The sequence below is a fragment of the Monodon monoceros genome, unplaced genomic scaffold, assembly GCF_005190385.1.
Source record: "Monodon monoceros isolate NGI ecotype Baffin Bay Population unplaced genomic scaffold, NGI_Narwhal_1 Super_Scaffold_21, whole genome shotgun sequence".
NCBI classification, from domain to species: domain Eukaryota; kingdom Metazoa; phylum Chordata; class Mammalia; order Artiodactyla; family Monodontidae; genus Monodon; species Monodon monoceros.
The window spans coordinates 112,594,755-112,613,404 of NW_021703778.1; the positions used below are offsets into that span (position 1 = coordinate 112,594,755).

An 18,650-nucleotide genomic window follows, 5' to 3' on the forward strand; every position below is an offset into this window, starting at 1 on the left:
TTTAATTGCTTCTGTTTAGAAAGTTCTTCCTGCTTGGCAATATAGGCTTGAAAATACGTTGTTAAAACATTGGTACAATTCATCTATTGGAAAATTAATATATTGCGTGTTTTTTGGTATTAATTCTGTGCAATAACTAACAGGGCACATCACTAGATATGGATGTTAAAGATGCATTCGTTAGGTGATTTTGATTTCTTCTGGTCTGTGCTGTGCACAGCCCACATGGCAATCCAGTTCTGTCACATCGGTTTCATGGCCTCATCTAAAACTCAGATGGCTAGATTAGCTAGGTTTTCAAATCACCAGGATATAAACAGTAAGCAGATTTCTGACACACAAGCTATGTTCGAGGAACTGCTTTTTTCAAGCAGCAGATATCTCATAGAGAGCTTTGAACTGCATTTATTTCTAAAGCAACCGAAATTCAGTGCTGCAAACAGGATTATAACTTCAGGAGAAGAAGAAGCAGAAGAAGCAGATGAACTCTCAGGGCCGTAGTCTTCCTTTGATCTTGTAAAGCTCCTACTGACATCTGGAGTTCCCAGTCTGGTGAGAAAATAGACTATAAACCGAATGGAACAAAGTACCAGTCCAATATTTTGGTGGAGACTTTAAAACCACACTGTACAGGGACTCTCCTGCCATGCAGAAAAACTGACATAAGGTACAGAGTTATTCCTTATCAGATGTTTTTAGGCGGCTATTAGGAGTCTTTAAAAAATATCAATTGTTTGTATGGAAACATAACTAAATGTTATCTTCTTTATCTAAATTAAGAAATCTCTTGTTATTATGCTATTTATATATTTTTTCCGTTTCTTGTATCGTTAAAAATCTAATATTAATAGTATGAAAGTTTTCCTTTTCTTTTTTTCCCTAGGTTTTTTCTTAGCAACAGTGAATTCACATGGAGTAAATTGAAAAAGAGAAAAGCCCAAATACAATTGGCTATTTAAAGCACATTATGATTTAAAGCTACTTTAAAAAATGAGAGAAGGAAAGTGGGATGGGATATGGGGTGGTTTGATTTTTAAAACATTATTATTATTGGTTACTGTTGACATATTTCCTCTGATTCTTAGGGGGTAAAAGTGTTGTTTTTAACCTGGCAAATGCACTCTTCAGAGATCCTTTTCCACCCCATCCACATGGAGAGGTTAAAGGTTCAATTTCATGGCCTCTATGCAGGCAGTGCTCTCTTTCACAGAAGGCAAGAGTATTACCTGAAGGATAGAATGCAGTTGGACAACAGACACATTCTTATTTCTCTTGTTTTGTCCTACTTTTAACGACCCTCATTAAATACTGGGCTGAAATATAAATTAAAAAAACACGTTGGAGAGGATGTACAACCGAAGGCTGTGTATGTATATACAGTATGTCAAAAAGCCTTTATTTTTATACTTTAAATGCTCTAAATTAATAAAAAGTAATAATTACTATGTTATCTTTCATTTTTTATTTTCAAAATGTTTTAGTGACACAGCTTCATGGTAGAAATATCTTGCAGTAGTTAAGAACAGGTGCCATCTAGAACATGCAGATATTTTTGTTGACTCTAGCTACTGAAGTAGCATCATTTCAGGATGCATATATAAAATTAAGTTTGGTTATGTCAACGCCAAGGAGATAATTTTTGGAGTGCATGTTAGTACAGGAATCTTTGGAAATGCTAAGAATGTACTTCTCCTTTGAAACATTTTCCTCTTCAGAATACATATTCTAACACTGCAGTTAGTCGACTTCACACCTGAAACCGTCACTTAAAACTAATAATCTAGAAATTTAGTTTCATTCTAAACATCATTTTTAAGAATGGCATAGGTAAGAGTTCTGAACAAAGGTATTTGATGCAAATACAGATAGCACAAACGGGCCCAAGGAGTGGTTCGAATTTGTGATTTAGCATGAAAATATTTCAGCATTAAAATTTGTTTTCAGAGGGAAAGTAGTTTAATATAATTTCATGTTTTATATTTGTCATAAAAGACTTCAAATATCATGATTTTAAAATATTAACCAACAGTGAAAAATATAAAGTAGATTTAGGAAAATATAGCTGAGATGAGTATTATTACTAAAAGAAACCAACAAACTCACATTTTAACATAAAATTTTAAAAGGTCATTTTGATACACTGTAGAAACATCTTCCTTGTATATCATTAAATACCACTTATGGAAGAATTTAATTCCTTAAAAAAATTGTTTAAATTCTGGCTTAATTTTTTTTCACTTTTAAGCACTTCTTGACCTTTTGGGAGAAAATAATCATCAACACAATGAATTTTCCTTGTGAAGCCTTGTAAGAGGAACATAGGTCATAACATTTATATTGCTTTTATGAAATATATCTGATTTCATGCTATTTTTCTATATTCAGTTTAGATACCTCATTGCTTCATAGTAGTAATTTTCTTCTCACAGTTTTATGGATTTGACCAAAACGACAGTTTCTAATTGTCTAGAGATAATTTTTGAAGTATCAAAATAGGTTTTGTTCTTGAACAAACTGTTTTGCCCTCTATAATTGTGTATAGTTGTATAATTATAATTAATCATTGTATCAGCTCAGCTGATCGATATTCTCTTCTTCTCATGGTGCTGTATAATGAATATCCATTATCACAAGGGGGAAAAAATACTCTGTAGGCAATCACCAGTTCTCCTGAAGCCATGAATAGGTGTATTCATAAACCAGCAGCATCACTGCACCACCTAGAAAAGAAAAGAGCTGGTTTTTATCCCAAGTCCTGTGAAATCGTGCTGTCTTTCCCACTGGGTTTCTGAATCCCTGGAGTCCGATGCAGCGTATCAGGCAGAAGCCATTCAGAATCATCAGTTCTCAAGCTCCAACACACAGAAAACTACTGTGGAAAATTCTCAGAGCGAAATCAAGACCATCTTGAGTCTCTAACTACATTTTTTCCCCATGAGTTTCTGTAACTTTGATCATTTCTCATCAGATTCTTTTTCAGGCACTTTTAATTTTTAAAAGTAAGTAAATACAGACACATTTAGTCATGTAAGGGCATGTGGCTTTCCCGCAAACTGAAACCTTCAGATTTGTCATATGTAGGCAAAGGATTTATCTTTTTCAGTTTATAATTAGCATTGTTGTAGTTGCATTCAAGAAGGAAATCTCTAAGATGGTGCTTGATGGACGAGCCTGGTTTTCTCTTACAGCTTTCAAACTGGATTACAATGTGAAAAATAGCTTCTGAGTACTTTTAAAATCTGTATTTCAAAACTTAGCTAGCTTTCAACCTCCTTTTGTTGCCTCAGATTTTTGTTGCCTTCATTCCTTTCATCTGCCTCAGATATATATGGATTGCACTTGAAAATTTGGTAGTCGGGGTTGAGTGTCATAAGACCATCATTTATCTTGGAAGAGAAGAGTTATATAACTGGCTGCAAAAGGGCTTGCTATGTAATATGTCAATAGGACTATGATATGGAAAACAAGCACTGAGGCTGCTGAATACTTAGACGTAGGGAGAAGCATTTGCATGTGCATGATTCTGTGTTCTGTCTGATGCAGTAAATAGCACATATCCTGTGCCCTTTAAGATATTCTCTATCCTTTCATGTCTATGTGAACAATATTACAAAATCAAAGTGTGGACAAACGGCAGAAACTAACACAACATTGTAAAGCCCAATTTAAAAAAATGTGGACAGATATCCAGAGTACAACTTAGAGAAGACTTGGCTGCATGAACAGAAGACTGGCTTCTGACAGAAAGAAACAGAACTTGATTTTGATCTTATTTTGTACACACTACCATATGTTTTTTTTTTAAATCTACAGGCCGCACATGTTTGTGTAACCTTATACCAAAGATAATTATCTGCCTGTAATTTTCACTTTTAACCCCTGAAGATACTCTAATAGCCCCCTCTCAGCTGCTGTAGCCCTATTGGCTCTGGCAAACAAAAAGGGATGCACTACAGAGGGTTGTTAATATGTATGTAATTGCTCTGTTTACTCTTATTAACTGTTCACCATATAAGACAAGAACACGCAGAATCGGGTTAGTTTGCAGCCTAGTGATATTTGGAGTTTAAACCACAGACTTCAAGATTCTTCTTTCATGGGAGGTCCTGATCATTAGACACATAGAGCTGCTAAGGCTGTTATAAAAATAAGATGGGGGCTTCCCTGGTGGAGCAGTGGTTGAGAGTCTGCCTGCCGATGCAGGGGACGCGGGTTCGTGCCCCGGTCCGGGAAGATCCCACATGCCACGGAGCAGCTGGGCCCGTGAGCCTGTGCTCTGCAACGGGAGAGGCCACAGCGGTGAGAGGCCCGCGTACCGCAAAAAAAAAAAAAAAGATGGGATGCTTCTCTAAAACGAAGGATGAAAATGCCAGGTTCACCCTTCTTTTCTTTTTTACCGTCTCTCGCTCTTCCTCTTTCTCTCTCGAAAAAAAATCTTATCCTTAACTCAAAAGTCTTACCTTTCTCTCTACACCTTTCTTTCCTTTGAGGTTGCTAGGACCTGTATGTTTGGGATGAGAGTGGAGGCCATGTCCTTGAGTGAGATTTCCAGTTATTCACAATTTTGTTTAGCCTGGACAGTATGTTCACAAGAACACCTTTCATTGGATTTAACACCACAGCAACTCAGGATACCTCATGCAAAAAACACTTAAAAAGCCAACCAAACATTTGCAAGCCTCTAACAAAACTTGGGGTCAGATTATTTAAGAGTTTTGGATTAAGGTTCCAGTCAATTACCGTTTTAGCTAAACTCTCCCTGATCGCTCTCCCTTTTCAGGCCCATCCCGTCCTGAGAAAGCTGGATTAGGGCCAGTCCTATGATTTTCTCTAATACTGGGTCTACTAGCAGGTTTATACTGTGTGGTGAAGGAAAAACACCACATTCTTGAAGAGAGAGTGGCACAAAATCACCAATATTCTTTGTCATTGGGGTCGTGTTGACACACGGGCCAATAACAAATAGAAGGCAGGTCTGAATCTCAAATGTGAAGCAAAAATCCATGCTTAAATGCCTATAAAGGCTGGGATAGATGGATTGGGAACTGTGGAAGTGTTTTCAAAATATACAAAAGTAGGAACTGTTCACGAGCTTCAATTTACAGACTGCTGTTCTATATCTCACGTTGGCAGAAATGCTCGTTCACTGGGCTGAGATTTAAAGATAAATGTGCATGTGTGTGAGTGTGGCAGGGGAAGGGGACATCAGTGTTCAAAGGGAGGATTGGGAAAGGGAGAAAGGGGAGGAGTAGGGGACAGTTCTGGGGAAGATTTCCAGGATGTCTAAGGTGAGTGTAGCCTGGTAAAATAATATGTGTGGTCTAGTGCATACTTCTGTACTTATTCACAAGGTTGCTTATCATCCAAGACTATTTGCCCAGGTGGTTGAGTCTGCAGCAGTTGCTTTCTTATCTATTTACACAGAGGCAGCTGACTCTCCCTGTGGGAATGACAGCCGGCTTTTTGTGGGCTGGCATCCTGAGGTAAGGCCCCGAGCCAGGAGCCTCCACCATCATGCTGACAGGAGCTAGGAAGGTGAGCGCCAGGCTGCAGCTTTTCCATTCTTGCTTCCCGGAGGCGACAGTGGGGAGAGTTGCACTGGCTGTTCATGGAGACTAGCTGTCCTCCTTTTCTCCTTCTGAAGCGAAGCTGAGGCAGGAGCAAGAATGAACTAGAAGCACAGGGAAAGTTTTATTGGGCTGGTCCCTCACTCAGCAAAAAATCCTCCCTTTCAGCCAGAAGCGACTCAACTCCGACTGGCTGGCTGTGCATCCTTTCCGATTGACTTAAGGTGGGCTTTGGCTTCTATTAGCCTCCAGTAAGGCCACAAATAGTACCTTATAAACAAAAGCAGAACGTTTCTAATGGACGCCTTTAGTGTCTTGAATACTCCCAGACAACTTTTTATCCTTAAGGTTTCCATGTTTCACAGTGTGACAAACTTTAGTTGTGTTGCAGATAGACACAAATAAGATAAAAGGGATACTAAAGAAATAAGGAAGGAAGGATATAAGTAATGAAAACATTATTACCTGGTCCAAGCCTCATAATCTTGGGAAGCAGGCCTTTATACAAAGCTAAAATGCTAGAACCGGAAGGGAAACAGCAACATTCTTATTCTGAAAACAAAATGCAGTTGTACCTCAGCTTTACTGAGATGCTGACCCAGCATTTACCCAGAAAAGTCATTTGAGAAAAATTTTCAAATCTCAAAACAGACAGTATCGGGCTAAGTATTCTCTGCAGCAAATTGGATGAGAGGAAAGAATTAATCCTTTAATACCCAAGCTATGCTGATCTTGTCCCATCGCAAATAGGACTTTCATCAGCGAGATGGTTTTTGCTATCCAGACAGGCCTTACTTTCAAGACAGCTGTGTATATGGACAAAATGACTCTTGGAATTGAGTTTAAAAGACCATAAACGCAGTCCTCACAGAAGGAAATACGATGCAGTTTAGATCAAAATAATAAAATACTACTTGCTTACTTGAGAATAAGACCTGCTGAGGAGGGATGAAGAGACGAAAATAAGACTTAAAAAAACCCAAAAAACAGTAGAAAAAGGCACATACTTTAAATTCTTAAAAGAAAACTACCTTCACAGAACTCTCATGTTTAATTCTCTCAGGAGAAAATAATTAGGTGACATTTTGATTAGATGTATAGTCAGAAGAATTACTCTCCTGCCCACGTGGGAACAGGGCATATTATATGCAATAGCATACTGTGCAAACCGACAAGCAAAAAGTTCACCTTGGCATTCTAGGACAAACATACAGTATATTGAATGATCGTGGCTTATGTTTCTTGATGGCGTAAGAAGATTTTGCCAACATCTCATTACTGTGTTATCTCACAAAGTTTCTCATCTATTCCCTAGAGCTTCTCAGACACACACCCAATTCAGGAGGGCTTAATGGCTCTCATCAAAATGGAAGTACAATATGGTTTTAGCAATGCTTCAGTCTTGCACATTTATTAAAATAAGAATGTGTTACCCTTCTTCCTGATAGACGGTGGCCATTGTTTTAAAACAGGTTCTGTACTTGATCTCTCCAGGAACTGGCTGAGGCCCTTGAATCCTACTTTTGGCAACATCAAAAGGGATGTTAATGACTGAGGCTATTGTGCCCGAGAGAAGACCAACCCCAAATTTTCTCAGAAACTCCAAGGTTGGATCCTAAAAGAAAAGAAGAATAAAATAACAGAAAGGGAAGCGTAAGCCCCTAAGTCGGTTAAACACTATAAAGCACTATGTATTTAAGCAGAGCGTTGCACTCCCCGGCACCCTCCTGTTATTCCAGCGGAACACATTAGGATTTCCTAGGCTGGAACTTGTTTTCTTGACAATCCCATTGGCTATGTTTTTACACATGGTCTAAATTGCTGAAGTACACATTTCCTCACACAGGATTTATAAACACAGTTCATAAAGAAAGACTGGTATGGCATATGGGGATGATTTGTATAATTGGGCTTCACAATGTACTTAGTATTACTGTATCAAAACAGGAGAAATTCAAGCACACTATTAGCTAATTGGCCAGAATATTTTACAAATGACAGCAACTTCCACCATGAAGCCTACTAAAATGCTCATTTGTGTGTGGACCCCCAAATGTTAAATTAAATCAAGGCTACTCTCGGTCTGCTGCTATTCCCCTCCAGGTTTTTTGCATTTATTTTCACGTGTAGCTGATCCACTGTACTGAGAAGTGCTAGCTTCCTGTTATTAACAAACCAGCTTGGGAAGGCTGCAAAACAGCCTGTGACGTTCTGTGCATTGTAAACAGTAGTAAGTCACTGGACTATTGGCTGAAGAATTTTCAACCCATTGTTCCTGAATCTTATTCTTCCTTCAATGGCAAAGGAAGAAAAGGTGAGAGACAGAGACAGAAAAGAGACAGGGAGAGAGACATACACGCACACACAAAGGGAGGAAGAAAGAGAGAGAAAAAAATTTCTTCTTTCCATTTGAATTTGGGTCCTTCACTTTGGTCTGATTTGATTTTCCACCCCTCCCTGCTCTGCTCCTGACATCAAAGTATTTAATTAGGTCTTATGTGGAAGTCACTTTCTTTTTGCCTATTTTTGTGCCTAGTGAGCTCACATTAGGCTTTGTTACAATGAATTTGCTGGAAAGTTCTCATTTTGCTGTCAGCCTCAGTTCTTGCCCTGAAGAGAGGTCATCTCACAAACCAAGTTGCTGACGGAGACCTCCCCTATCCTTCCCCTGGCCTCTCTTTTGGTCAATATTTCGGAGGGATCTTCACAGAGGAACAATACAGGGTAGTGCCATGATGCTATGTTTATCCAGCAGGAGAAGTAAATGTGGGAACCATTCTCTGCTTAATAAAAAAAAAAAAAATCAGGTCTGAGCATTGCATGCTTATAGCTTTGATGGAAGAAGAAAAATTCTGGAAGCTCTGAAATTTTCAACTGAAACAAGAGCCAGATACCATCACAGAAACTCCTGTGTGGTTAAATATAAAAAGTGAGGGGTTCGGTAATAATTCTTGGATCTGGGCCATACAGGTGTCGGGTAGGTTTAAAGGGATTTAAAAACCAACAGGGTCTTTCAACAGGAAAAACAATGCAGTGATTGCAGTATGAGTGAGGTGTGTTTAAATAATTTCCCCTTCCCCCATTTTTTTCCCTTTTACAAGGAGAGAAAAATGCCTTTATGTTACCCTTCTCCATTCTGGCACAGAAGCAGAACTGGAGCTCGGGAGGATGGCGGATTCAGGGCCAGTTCTGGTTGTCTGACCTTGCACGAGTCACTGAATCCCATGGAGCCCAGTGTGTAGAAGGGATGTTTTTAACACCCACCTTAACTTTGTACTGCATGGTTTTTCTGAGAAATAAAAACAATAATAGTAGTAAAAGTGCTATGAATATTGTACAAGCCTGGCAGAAAATGGATAGTATTTTTATGTAACCTGTTTTCTAAAGTCTCAAAACACCTATGATGAGACCCTCTCATGGTGCTCCTGCGACACAGCCAAGGACAAGGGTGAAAGTGATGACTTGTATATGCACAATGACCTTTTGGGAAGTTCAAGGGACCCTGTCAATCACACAGCTTCTCCCACCTCCTGATGTGTTCGCTGAGGATTGGAGTTGGGGAGGGAGGAGAGGCTAAGACACTCAATGAAGGTCATTATGTTTGAGATGCTGTTGGGGACCAAATCCTAAGGTCTTCAAGCCATCATAGTGTTCACTAGCACAAGCATACATTGAACCCATGTTTTCTATTCATTTCCCAGCTCAACAGTAAGATCCCACAGTAGTTCCCAAATCCAGTTGTGCATCAGAGTCACCTGGGAGCTTTACAACATATGGATACTCGGACCCACCTCAGACCCACCTTAGGTTCCCAGATCAGAATCACCTGGGAAAGTACCTAAAAGTTGCTTTAAAATAAGCCCACGCACATATGGTCACCTTATCTTTGATAAAGGAGGCAAGAATATACAGTGGAGAAAAGACAGCTTCTTCATTAAGTGGTGCTGGGAAAACTGGACAGGTACATATAAAAGTATGAAATTAGAACACTCTCTAACACCATACACAAAAATAAACTCAAAATGGATTAAAGACCTAAATGTAAGGCCAGACACTATCAAACTCTGAGAGGAAAACACAGGCAGAACACTCTATGACATAAATCACAGCAAGATCCTTTTTGACCCACCTCCTAGAGAAATCGAAATGAAAACAAAAATGAACAAATGGGACCTAATGAAACTTAAAAGCTTTTGCACAGCAAAGGAAACCATAAACAACATGAAAAGACAACCCTCAGAATGGGAGAAGATACTTGCAAATGAAGCAACTGACAAAGGATTAATCTCCAAAATTTACAAGCAGCTCATGCAGCTCAATATCAAAAAAACAAACAACCCCATCCAAAAATGGGCAGAAGACCTATATAGACGTTTCTCCAAAGAAGATATACAGATTGCCAACAAACACATGAAAGGATGCTCAACATCACTAATCATTAGAGAAATGCAAATCAAAACTACAATGAGGTATCACCTCACACCAGTCAGAATGGCCATCATCAAAAAATCTACAAACAATAAACGCTGGAGAGGGTGTGGAGAAAAGGGAACCCTCTTGCACTGTTGGTGGGAATGTAAATTGATACAGCCACTATGGAGAACAGTATGGAGTTTCCTTAAAAAACTAAAAATAGAACTACCATATGACCCAGCAATCCCACTACTGGGCATATACCCTGAGAAAACCATAATTCAAAAAGAGTCATGTACCAAAATGTTCATTGCAGCTCTATTTACAATAGCCAGGACATGGAAGCAACGTAAGTGTCCATCAACAGATGAATGGATAAAGAAGATGTGGCACATATATACAATGGAATATTACCCAGCCATAAAAAGAAACGAAATGGAGTTATTTGTAGTGAGGTGGATGGACCTAGAGTCTGTCATACAGAGTGAAGTGAGTCAGAAAGAGAAAAACAAATACCGTATGCTAACACATATGTATGGAATCTGAAAAAAAGGAAAAAAAAGGTCATGAAGAAACTAGGGGCAAGATGGGAATAAAGACACAGACCTACTAGAGAATGGACTTGAGGACACAGGGAGGGGGAAGGGTAAGCTGTGACAAAGTGAGAAAGTGGCATGGACATATGTACACTATGAAACGTAAAATAGGTAGCTAGTGGGAAGCAGCCACATAGCACAGGGAGATCAGCTCGGTGCTTTGTGACCACCTAGTGGGGGGGGATAGGGAGGGGGGGAGGGAGGGAGACACAAGAGGGAAGAGATATGGGAACATATGTATATGTATAACTGATTCACTTTGTTATAAAGCAGAAACTGACACACCATTGTAAAGCAATTATACTCCAATAAAGATGTTAAAAAAAAAAAAAAAAAGAACTTCAGGACTTCTGACATTGCCAGGCTGAGGGCCCATGTCTGGGAATCACTGATTTTGATATTCCAGGCAGGCAAAGCAGATGGTCAATTGCTACCCCTCTGGGCATTCTAGGGAGGAGAAAAGTCTTTTGGGGATGGCCAAGAGCTATCCCTCACCACCCGGCCTCTGGGCCCCTTTCCAGCCTCTTCCTCTGAGTCCATGGTCTGCTCTAGGCAGCAACCCAGACTGGGATCGGATGCGCCAAGGAGAGCCCTGCCAGCTCACCTCTGCTTTCTTTGCTGCATGTCATCAACCATCCTTTGGAAGAACACAGTCCCTCAAATGCCCCTCCTCTTCGTCCCCCTCCGGCTGCTCTTGCTACTTCTTTGGCTTTAGCTCAGGTTCCCATTACTTTCACCAAGTCTTGTTTTCTTCTTGCTTCTATCATCTGTTCTTCACAGTGGCACCAGGGATTTTTTTTTTTTAATAAAAACGTATCTGCTTCTGGTGCCTCCCTACTCAAAGACCCTCAACCCTTCCCCACAGCACAGAGAGTAAAGCCAAAGCTCCTCATTGGCCTTGGTTTGTTTCCCATGATATGCTTTCAACCTACCTTTCTAGCCTCAAATTCTACACCTCTACCCCCAAGCCAAACTACACTCATGCTGGTTAAATCATAATCATGCACATTTCTACCGAACACTTTTCTAAGTCCATGTTTTTCTTCAAACAACTCCCACAACCTAGAATGTCATTCTCCGTCATATTCACAGATAGCAGCCCCACTCTTTATGGTCCAGTTTAAATCCCACCTTGCCCAAGAGACTTCCGTGGATCCCCATCAAAATTGATTTCTCCCTCTCGGGCACTCCTGAAACACTGCCTGATCCTTGATCGTCCTTGCTCTGGCTCTCTTTGTGTCTGGTTTATTTTTGTGTGTATCGATCTTCCCTGCTGGAATGTGAGCTGGCACAGAACAGGAGCATGTGTTATTCCTCTTTGTGTCACCTACTACACAGTGTGCACAGTAAGTGCTAAATAAATGTCTGTGGATTAGCCTATCACTGTAGTTTATCTTTGTAGAAACAATGAGAATCAGGCTTTGACCTTAATCACTATTTCTCAAAACTCAGTATCTTCTACCCTGTAAATGAACCCCTATTAGAACTTTATGTTTCTGTCTTTCTGCCAGGAGGCGTTAACATGGGGACATGACAAGGCATAGGACATTTGCAAAGTGGAGTATTTCCAGGCAAATGAATTGAGACTCTCAGGTCATAGAGCCAGGCCTGGGCTTGCCAGACCCCATTACTCAGGGACTCACAGAAAAAAACATGATATGGCATCCTGTGACCAGATTTTAGCAAAAGAATGCAGTGGGCACAGAGTAAAGTCTTGAAATGTTACTCTTTGGGCTGGCTCTTCTTTCTTACACTTCCTGATCTTTCCCCTAGTAGGGAGAGGCATCCACTTGCCTCAAGAATGAGGATTGTTGTAGCAAGACTATAAAGAGAGAGCAAAAGGTAATATTTAGTGTTTCTGGTTTTCAAATTAGGCTCTTCAGTGTATTATATCAGTTAATCTTCACAGTCTTTGAGGTAAGAACTATTATTTTTATTCCTATTTTACAAATGAGTGAACTGAAAGCTTAGGTGTAAGAAGGGAATTTTTGTTACATCCAAGTGAACCCAAGACTTTGCCTTAGGGGATAGTTTTTCTACTGATACGCCTAAGGGTTGGTGGGTGGGTTGTTGTGGGAGGTGCCTGAGAACCTCCTGAAATTATAAGCAATGGTTCTGGGTATGCGCAGATGGGCTTTTCAGGAGAAAATGTCTATAGATTTTATCAGGCTCATAGAAGCTTAAAAACATCTTCATCAAATCATTTCCCCTACCAATAAATTTATAAAGTAAAAAAAGGACAGTGCAGTGTTGAAAACATTGGTGCTGAAAACAGAAAGCCCTCATTTTCATGGGCGTTATCAGGCAATTCACCTTAGTGAAAAGATTTCTGCAAATATTTCCACTCTGGACTCAGGTTTCTCATACCTCAACCATATCTATGAACTCAATGGCTCTCAAAGTGTGGTCCCTGAACCACCATCATCAGTATCATGTGAGAACTTAGTAGAAATGAAAATTGGGGTTTTACCCCAGGCCTACAGCACCCCAAACTCGGGATGGAGCACAACAATCTGTCTAAACAAGTCTTCCGAATTATCCTGATGGATGCTTGTCTGAGAACCACTGCTAAACTGAAGCTTATGGTTCATCTTTTTGGATCCTTGGACTGGATAAATGATGCTCTAAAAGGATCTGGATGTGCTGGGAAGCATTTTAAAGCCTTCTTTGGTGGAAGCAGAGCTTTGTTTTTTAAGGCTGCAGAACTGAACACAATGCTATTAACTCTGTTCACCTTTTCCTACCCCAGGTCCATCCAAAGGAAGAAAGCACATCTGTGAGGTTGTTGGGTCTGAGTGAAACCTATCACACAGTTTGAATGGGTCATGCTGTACTGGCAATCAGTGAATCATGCCAGCATTTCTGTCAATAACCATAATGACAAATAACAATAAAAGTAAAGAGAAGTAATAAAATAATGTACATGGTATGATATTTGTGCTATTTTTCATAATTTTCATTAAGAAAGTTAATGGTACTGTTAATAATAGTTACTTATTGATAGATAATTTTATATGCAAAAACATGTACAAAACCTACATATCATATAAGAACCCTATGAATTAAGTACATAACACCATTTTACAGATAAGGACATGAAACTTAAAGAGTTAAGTCACTTGATCAAGATCACACTGCTTAGAGGAGGTGGAGCTTGGATTTGAACTCAAGTTCTTCAGACTTCCAACCATTGTTATATTATATCCCATTCATTATGTTATATTCCTTCTCATTCACCATTCATTTGTTGTATATTCATCCAACATACATTTATTGTATGTCTACAAATGCCTGGTCCTACAGTGGGTGCTAGAATTGAGTGTGAAGGTAAATGGTCCAGAGAGGGGATAGGGTGGCTTTATAATGAAGTATCATAGTACAATGTGATGAGTACTGAAATGGGGGTGTGAACAAAATGCAGGGGTAAACATGCAGTAAAGAGAAGGGAGTTACTTCTGGACTTTCACTATCAAAGTTCGATGAGACAGTACCTAACTTCTGCCTCTTAAAAACTTAGTCACTTGTTTGGTTTTATGAACTCAACGGAAGACATCTCATTATTACAAGTCACCATGCATTAGCTAAATGGTTAGCCTTCTGGCTTGACTATCATATTACTTGAAATGTCATTTTGCCCTTTCCATTAGTTTATTTTAAAAACTGGACAAAGATGATGATGATAATGATAAGACACGATGTGCTAGGCACTGTGTTAAGCACTTTCTGTATATTTAAGCCTCACAATATTGCTGAGCAGATGAGGTATCTGAAGCTTACAGAAATTGTCTACCTTACAAAGAAATATAATTTAATTTATTTATTTAAAGTCTTATAAGTATAAAAGGTTTTTTTCAAATTTTATTTTATTTTTTTATACTGCAGGTTCTTATTAGTTATCTATTTTATACATATTAGTGCATATATGTCAACCTCAATCTCTCAATTCATCCCACCACCACCACCCCACCCCACGCTTCTCCCCTTGGTGTCCATACGTTTGTTCTCTACATCTGTGTCTCTATTTCTGCCTTGCAAACCGGTTCATCTGTGCCACTTTTCTAGATTCCACATATATGCGTTAATATACGATATTTGTTTTTCTCTTTCTGACTTACTTCACTCTGTATGACAGTCTCTAGATCCATCCACGTCTCTACAAATGACCCAATTTCACTCCTTTTTATGGCTGAGTAATATTCCATTGTATATATGTACCACATCTTCTTTATCCATTCATCTGTCGATGGGCATTTAGGTTGCTTCCATGACCTGGCTATTGTAAATAGTGCTGCAATGAACATTGGTGTGCATGTGTCTTTTTGATCTATGGTTTTCTCTGGGTATATGCCCAGTAGTGGGGTCACTGGGTCATATAGTAGTTCTATTTTTAGTTTTTTAAGGAACCTCCATACTGTTCTCCATAGTGGCTGTATCAATTTACATTCAGATCAATACTGCAAGAGGGTTCCCTTTTCTCCACACCCTCTCCAGAATTTGTTGTTTGTAGATTTTCTGATGACGGCTATTCTAACCAGGATGAGGTAATACCTCACTGTAGTTGTGATTTGCATTTCTCTAATAATTAGTGATGTTGAGCAGCTTTTGATATGCCTCTTGGCCATCTGTGTGTCTTTGGAGAAATGTCTAATTAGGTCTTCTGCCCATTTTTTGATTGGGTTGTTTCTTAATACTGAGCTGCATGAGTTGTTTGTATATTTTGGAGATTAATCCTTTGTCCATTGATTCGTTTGTAAATATTTTCTCACATTCTGAGGGTTGTCTTATTGTTTTGTTTATAGTGTCCTTTGCTGTGCAAAAGCTTTTAAGTTTCATTAGGTCCCATTTGTTTATTTTTGTTTTTATTTCCATTACTCTAGGAGGTGGGTCAAAAAAGACCTTGGTGTGATTTATGTCAAAGAGTGTTCTTCCTATGTTTTCCTCAAGGAGTTTTATAATGTCTGGTCTTACATTTAGGTCTTTAATCCATTTTGAGTTTATTTTTGTGTATGGTGTTAGGAAGTATTCTGATTTCATTCTTTTACATTTAGCTGTCCAGTTTTCCCAGCACCACTTATTGAAGAGGCTGTCTTTTCTCCATTGTATATCCCTGCGTCCTTTGTCATAGGTTAGTTGACTATAGGTGCATGGGTTTATCTCTGCGCTTTCTATCCTGTTCCATTGATCTATATTTCTGTTTTTGTGCCAGTACCATATTGTCTTGATTACTGTAGCTTTGTAGTATAGTCTGAAGTCAGGGAGTCTGATACCTCCAGCTCCATTTTTTCCCCTCAAGATTGCTTTGTATATTTGGGGTCTTTTGTGTCTCCCTACAAATTTTAAGATTTTTTGTTCTAGTTCTGTAAAAAATACCATTGGTAATTTGATAGGGATTGCATTGAATCTGTAGATTGCTTTGGGTAGTATAGTCATTTTCACAATATTGATTCTTCCAATCCAAGAACATGGTATATCTCTCCAACTGTTTGTGTCATCTTTGATTTCTTTCATCAGTGTCTTACAGTTTTCTGAGTACAGGTCTTTAACCTCCTCAGGTAGGTTTATTCCTAGGTATTTTATTCTTCTTGTTACAGTGGTGAATGGGATTGTTTCCTTAATTTCTCTTTCTGATTTTTCATTGTTAGTGTATAGGAATGCAAGAGATTTCTGTGCATTAATTTTGTATCCTGCAACTTTACCAAATTCATTGATTAGCTGTAGTAGTTTTCTGGTGGCATCTTTAGGATTATTTATGTATAGTATCATGTCATCTGCAAACAGTGACAGTTTTACTTCTTCCTTTCCGATTTGGATTCCTTTTATTTCTTTTTCTTCTGTGATTGCAGTGGCTAGGACTTCCAAAACTATGTTGAATAACAGTGGCGAGAGTAGACATCCTTGTCTTGTTCCTGATCTTAGAGGAAATGCTTTGATTTTCACCACTGAGAATGATGTTTCCTGTGGTTTTGTCATACATGGCCTTTATTGTGTTGAGGTAAGTTCCCTCTCTGCCCACTTTCTGGAGAGTTATTTTATCATAAATTGGTATTGAATTTTGCCAAAAGGTTTTTCTGCATCTATTGAGATGATCATATGGTTTTTGTTCTTCAATTTGTTAATATGGTGTATCAAATTGATTGATTTGTGTGCACTGAAGAATCCTGGCATCCCTGGGATAAATCCCACTTGATCATGGTGTATGATCCTTTTAATGTGTTGTTGGATTCTGTCTGCTAGTATTTTGTTGAGGATTTTCGCATCTATATTCATCAGTGATATTGGTGTGTAATTTTCTTTTTTTGTAGTATCTTTGTCTGGTTTTGGTATCAGGGTGATGGTGGCCTCATAGAATGAGTTTGGGAGTGTTCCTTCCTCTGCAATTTTTTGGAAGAGTTTGAGAAAGATGGGTGTTAACTCTTCTCTAAATGTTTCATAGAATTCACCTGTGAAGCCATGTGGTCCTGGACTTTTGTTTGTTGGAAGATTTTTTTTTTTTTTTTTGCGGTACACGGGCCTCTCACTGTTGTGGCCTCTCCCGTTGCGGAGCACAGGCTCCGGGTGCACAGGCTCAGCGGCCATGGCTCAGAGGCCCAGCCGCTCCGCGGCATGTGGGATCTTCCCAGACTAGGGCACGAACCCGTGTCCCCTGCATCGGCAGGCGAACTCTCAACCACTGTGCCACCAGGGAAGCCCTGTTGGAAGATTTCTAATCACAATTTCAATTTCATTACTTGTGATTAGTCTGCTCATATTTTCTATTTCTTCATGGTTCAGTCTTGGAAGGTTATACCTTTCCAAGAATTTTTCCATTTCTTCCACGTTGTCCATTTTACTGGCATAGCGCTGCTTGTAGTAGTCTCTTATGATGCTTTGTATTTCTGTGGTGTCCGTTGTAGCTTGTCATTTTTCATTTCTAATTTTATTGATTTGAGGCCTCTCCCTCTTTTTTCTTTTTTTTTTTTTTGCGGTACGCGGGCCTCTCACTGTTGTGGCCTTTCCCGTTGCGGAGCACAGGCTCCGGACGCGCAGGCTCAGCGGCCATGGCTCACAGGCCTAGCTGCTCTGTGTCATGTGGGATCTTCCTGGACCGGGGCATGAACCCGTGTCCCCTTCATCGGCAGGCGGACTTTCAACCACTGCGCCACCAGGGAAGCCCCCCTCTTTTTCTTAATGAGTCTGGCTAAAGGTTTATCAATTTTGTTTACCCTCTCAAGGAACCAGCTTTTAGTTTTTTTGATCTTTGCTATTGTTTGTTTGTATTTCATTTATTTCTGCTCTGATCTTTATGATTTCTTTCCTTCTACTAACATTGGGTTTTGTTTGTTCTTCTTTCTCTAGTTTCTTTACGTGTAAGGTTAGATTCTTCATTTGAGATTTTTCTTGTTTCTTGAGGTCGGATTTTATTGCTATAAAATTCCCTCTTAGAACTGCTTTTCTGCATCCCATAGGCTTTGGATCATCGTGTTTTCATTGTCACTTGTTCCCTAGGTTTTTTTGATTTCCTCTTTGATTTTTTCAGTGATCTTTTGGTTATTTAGTAATGTATTGTTTAGCCTCCATGTGTTTCTGCTTTTTACATTTTTTTCCCTGTAATTGATTTCTAATCTCATTGTGGTCAGAAAAGATGCTTGATGCGATTTCAATTTTCTTAAATTTACTGAAGCTTGATTTGTGACCCAAGATATGATCTATCCTGAAAAATGTTCCATGTGCACTTGAGAAGAAAGTGTAATCTGCTGTTTTTGGATGGAATGTCCTATAAATATCAATTAAATCTATCTGGTCTATTGTGTTATTTAAAGCTTGTGTTGCCTTATTAATTTTCTGTCTGGATGATCTGTCCACTGGTGTAAGTGAGGTGTTAAATTCCCCCACTATTATTGTGTTACTGTCGATTTCCTCTTTTATAGCTGTTAGCAGTTGCCTTATGTATTGAGGTGCTCCTATGTTGGGTGCATATATATTTCTAATGTTATATCTTCTTCTTGGATTGATCCCTTGATAATTATGTAGTGTCCTTCCTTGTCTCTTGTAATATTCTTTATATTAAAGTCCATTTTATCTGTTATGAGTATTG

The 18,650-nt window shown here is 39.1% G+C and overlaps 1 protein-coding gene across 3 annotated transcripts in view; it reads right to left on the reverse strand.

Annotated features, from left to right (window-relative positions):
- The window catches only part of SLC25A21 (solute carrier family 25 member 21), a 531,884-nt gene that overhangs the window by 666 nt on the left and 512,568 nt on the right, over window positions 1–18,650 (reverse strand). The window contains exons 7-9 of one of the 3 annotated variants that reach the window (XM_029236553.1): window positions 7,001–7,182; window positions 6,033–6,085; window positions 819–2,720 (exon numbers count right to left, since the gene is read on the reverse strand). In XM_029236553.1, coding sequence (XP_029092386.1) covers window positions 2,659–2,720; window positions 6,033–6,085; window positions 7,001–7,182 — 297 coding nt within the window. In that variant the 3' untranslated portion in view covers window positions 819–2,658. Of the gene's footprint in view, window positions 1–818; window positions 2,721–6,032; window positions 6,086–7,000; window positions 7,183–18,650 lie in introns of those variants that run through there. The other 2 variants (XM_029236551.1, XM_029236552.1) reach the window with 2 other exon arrangements.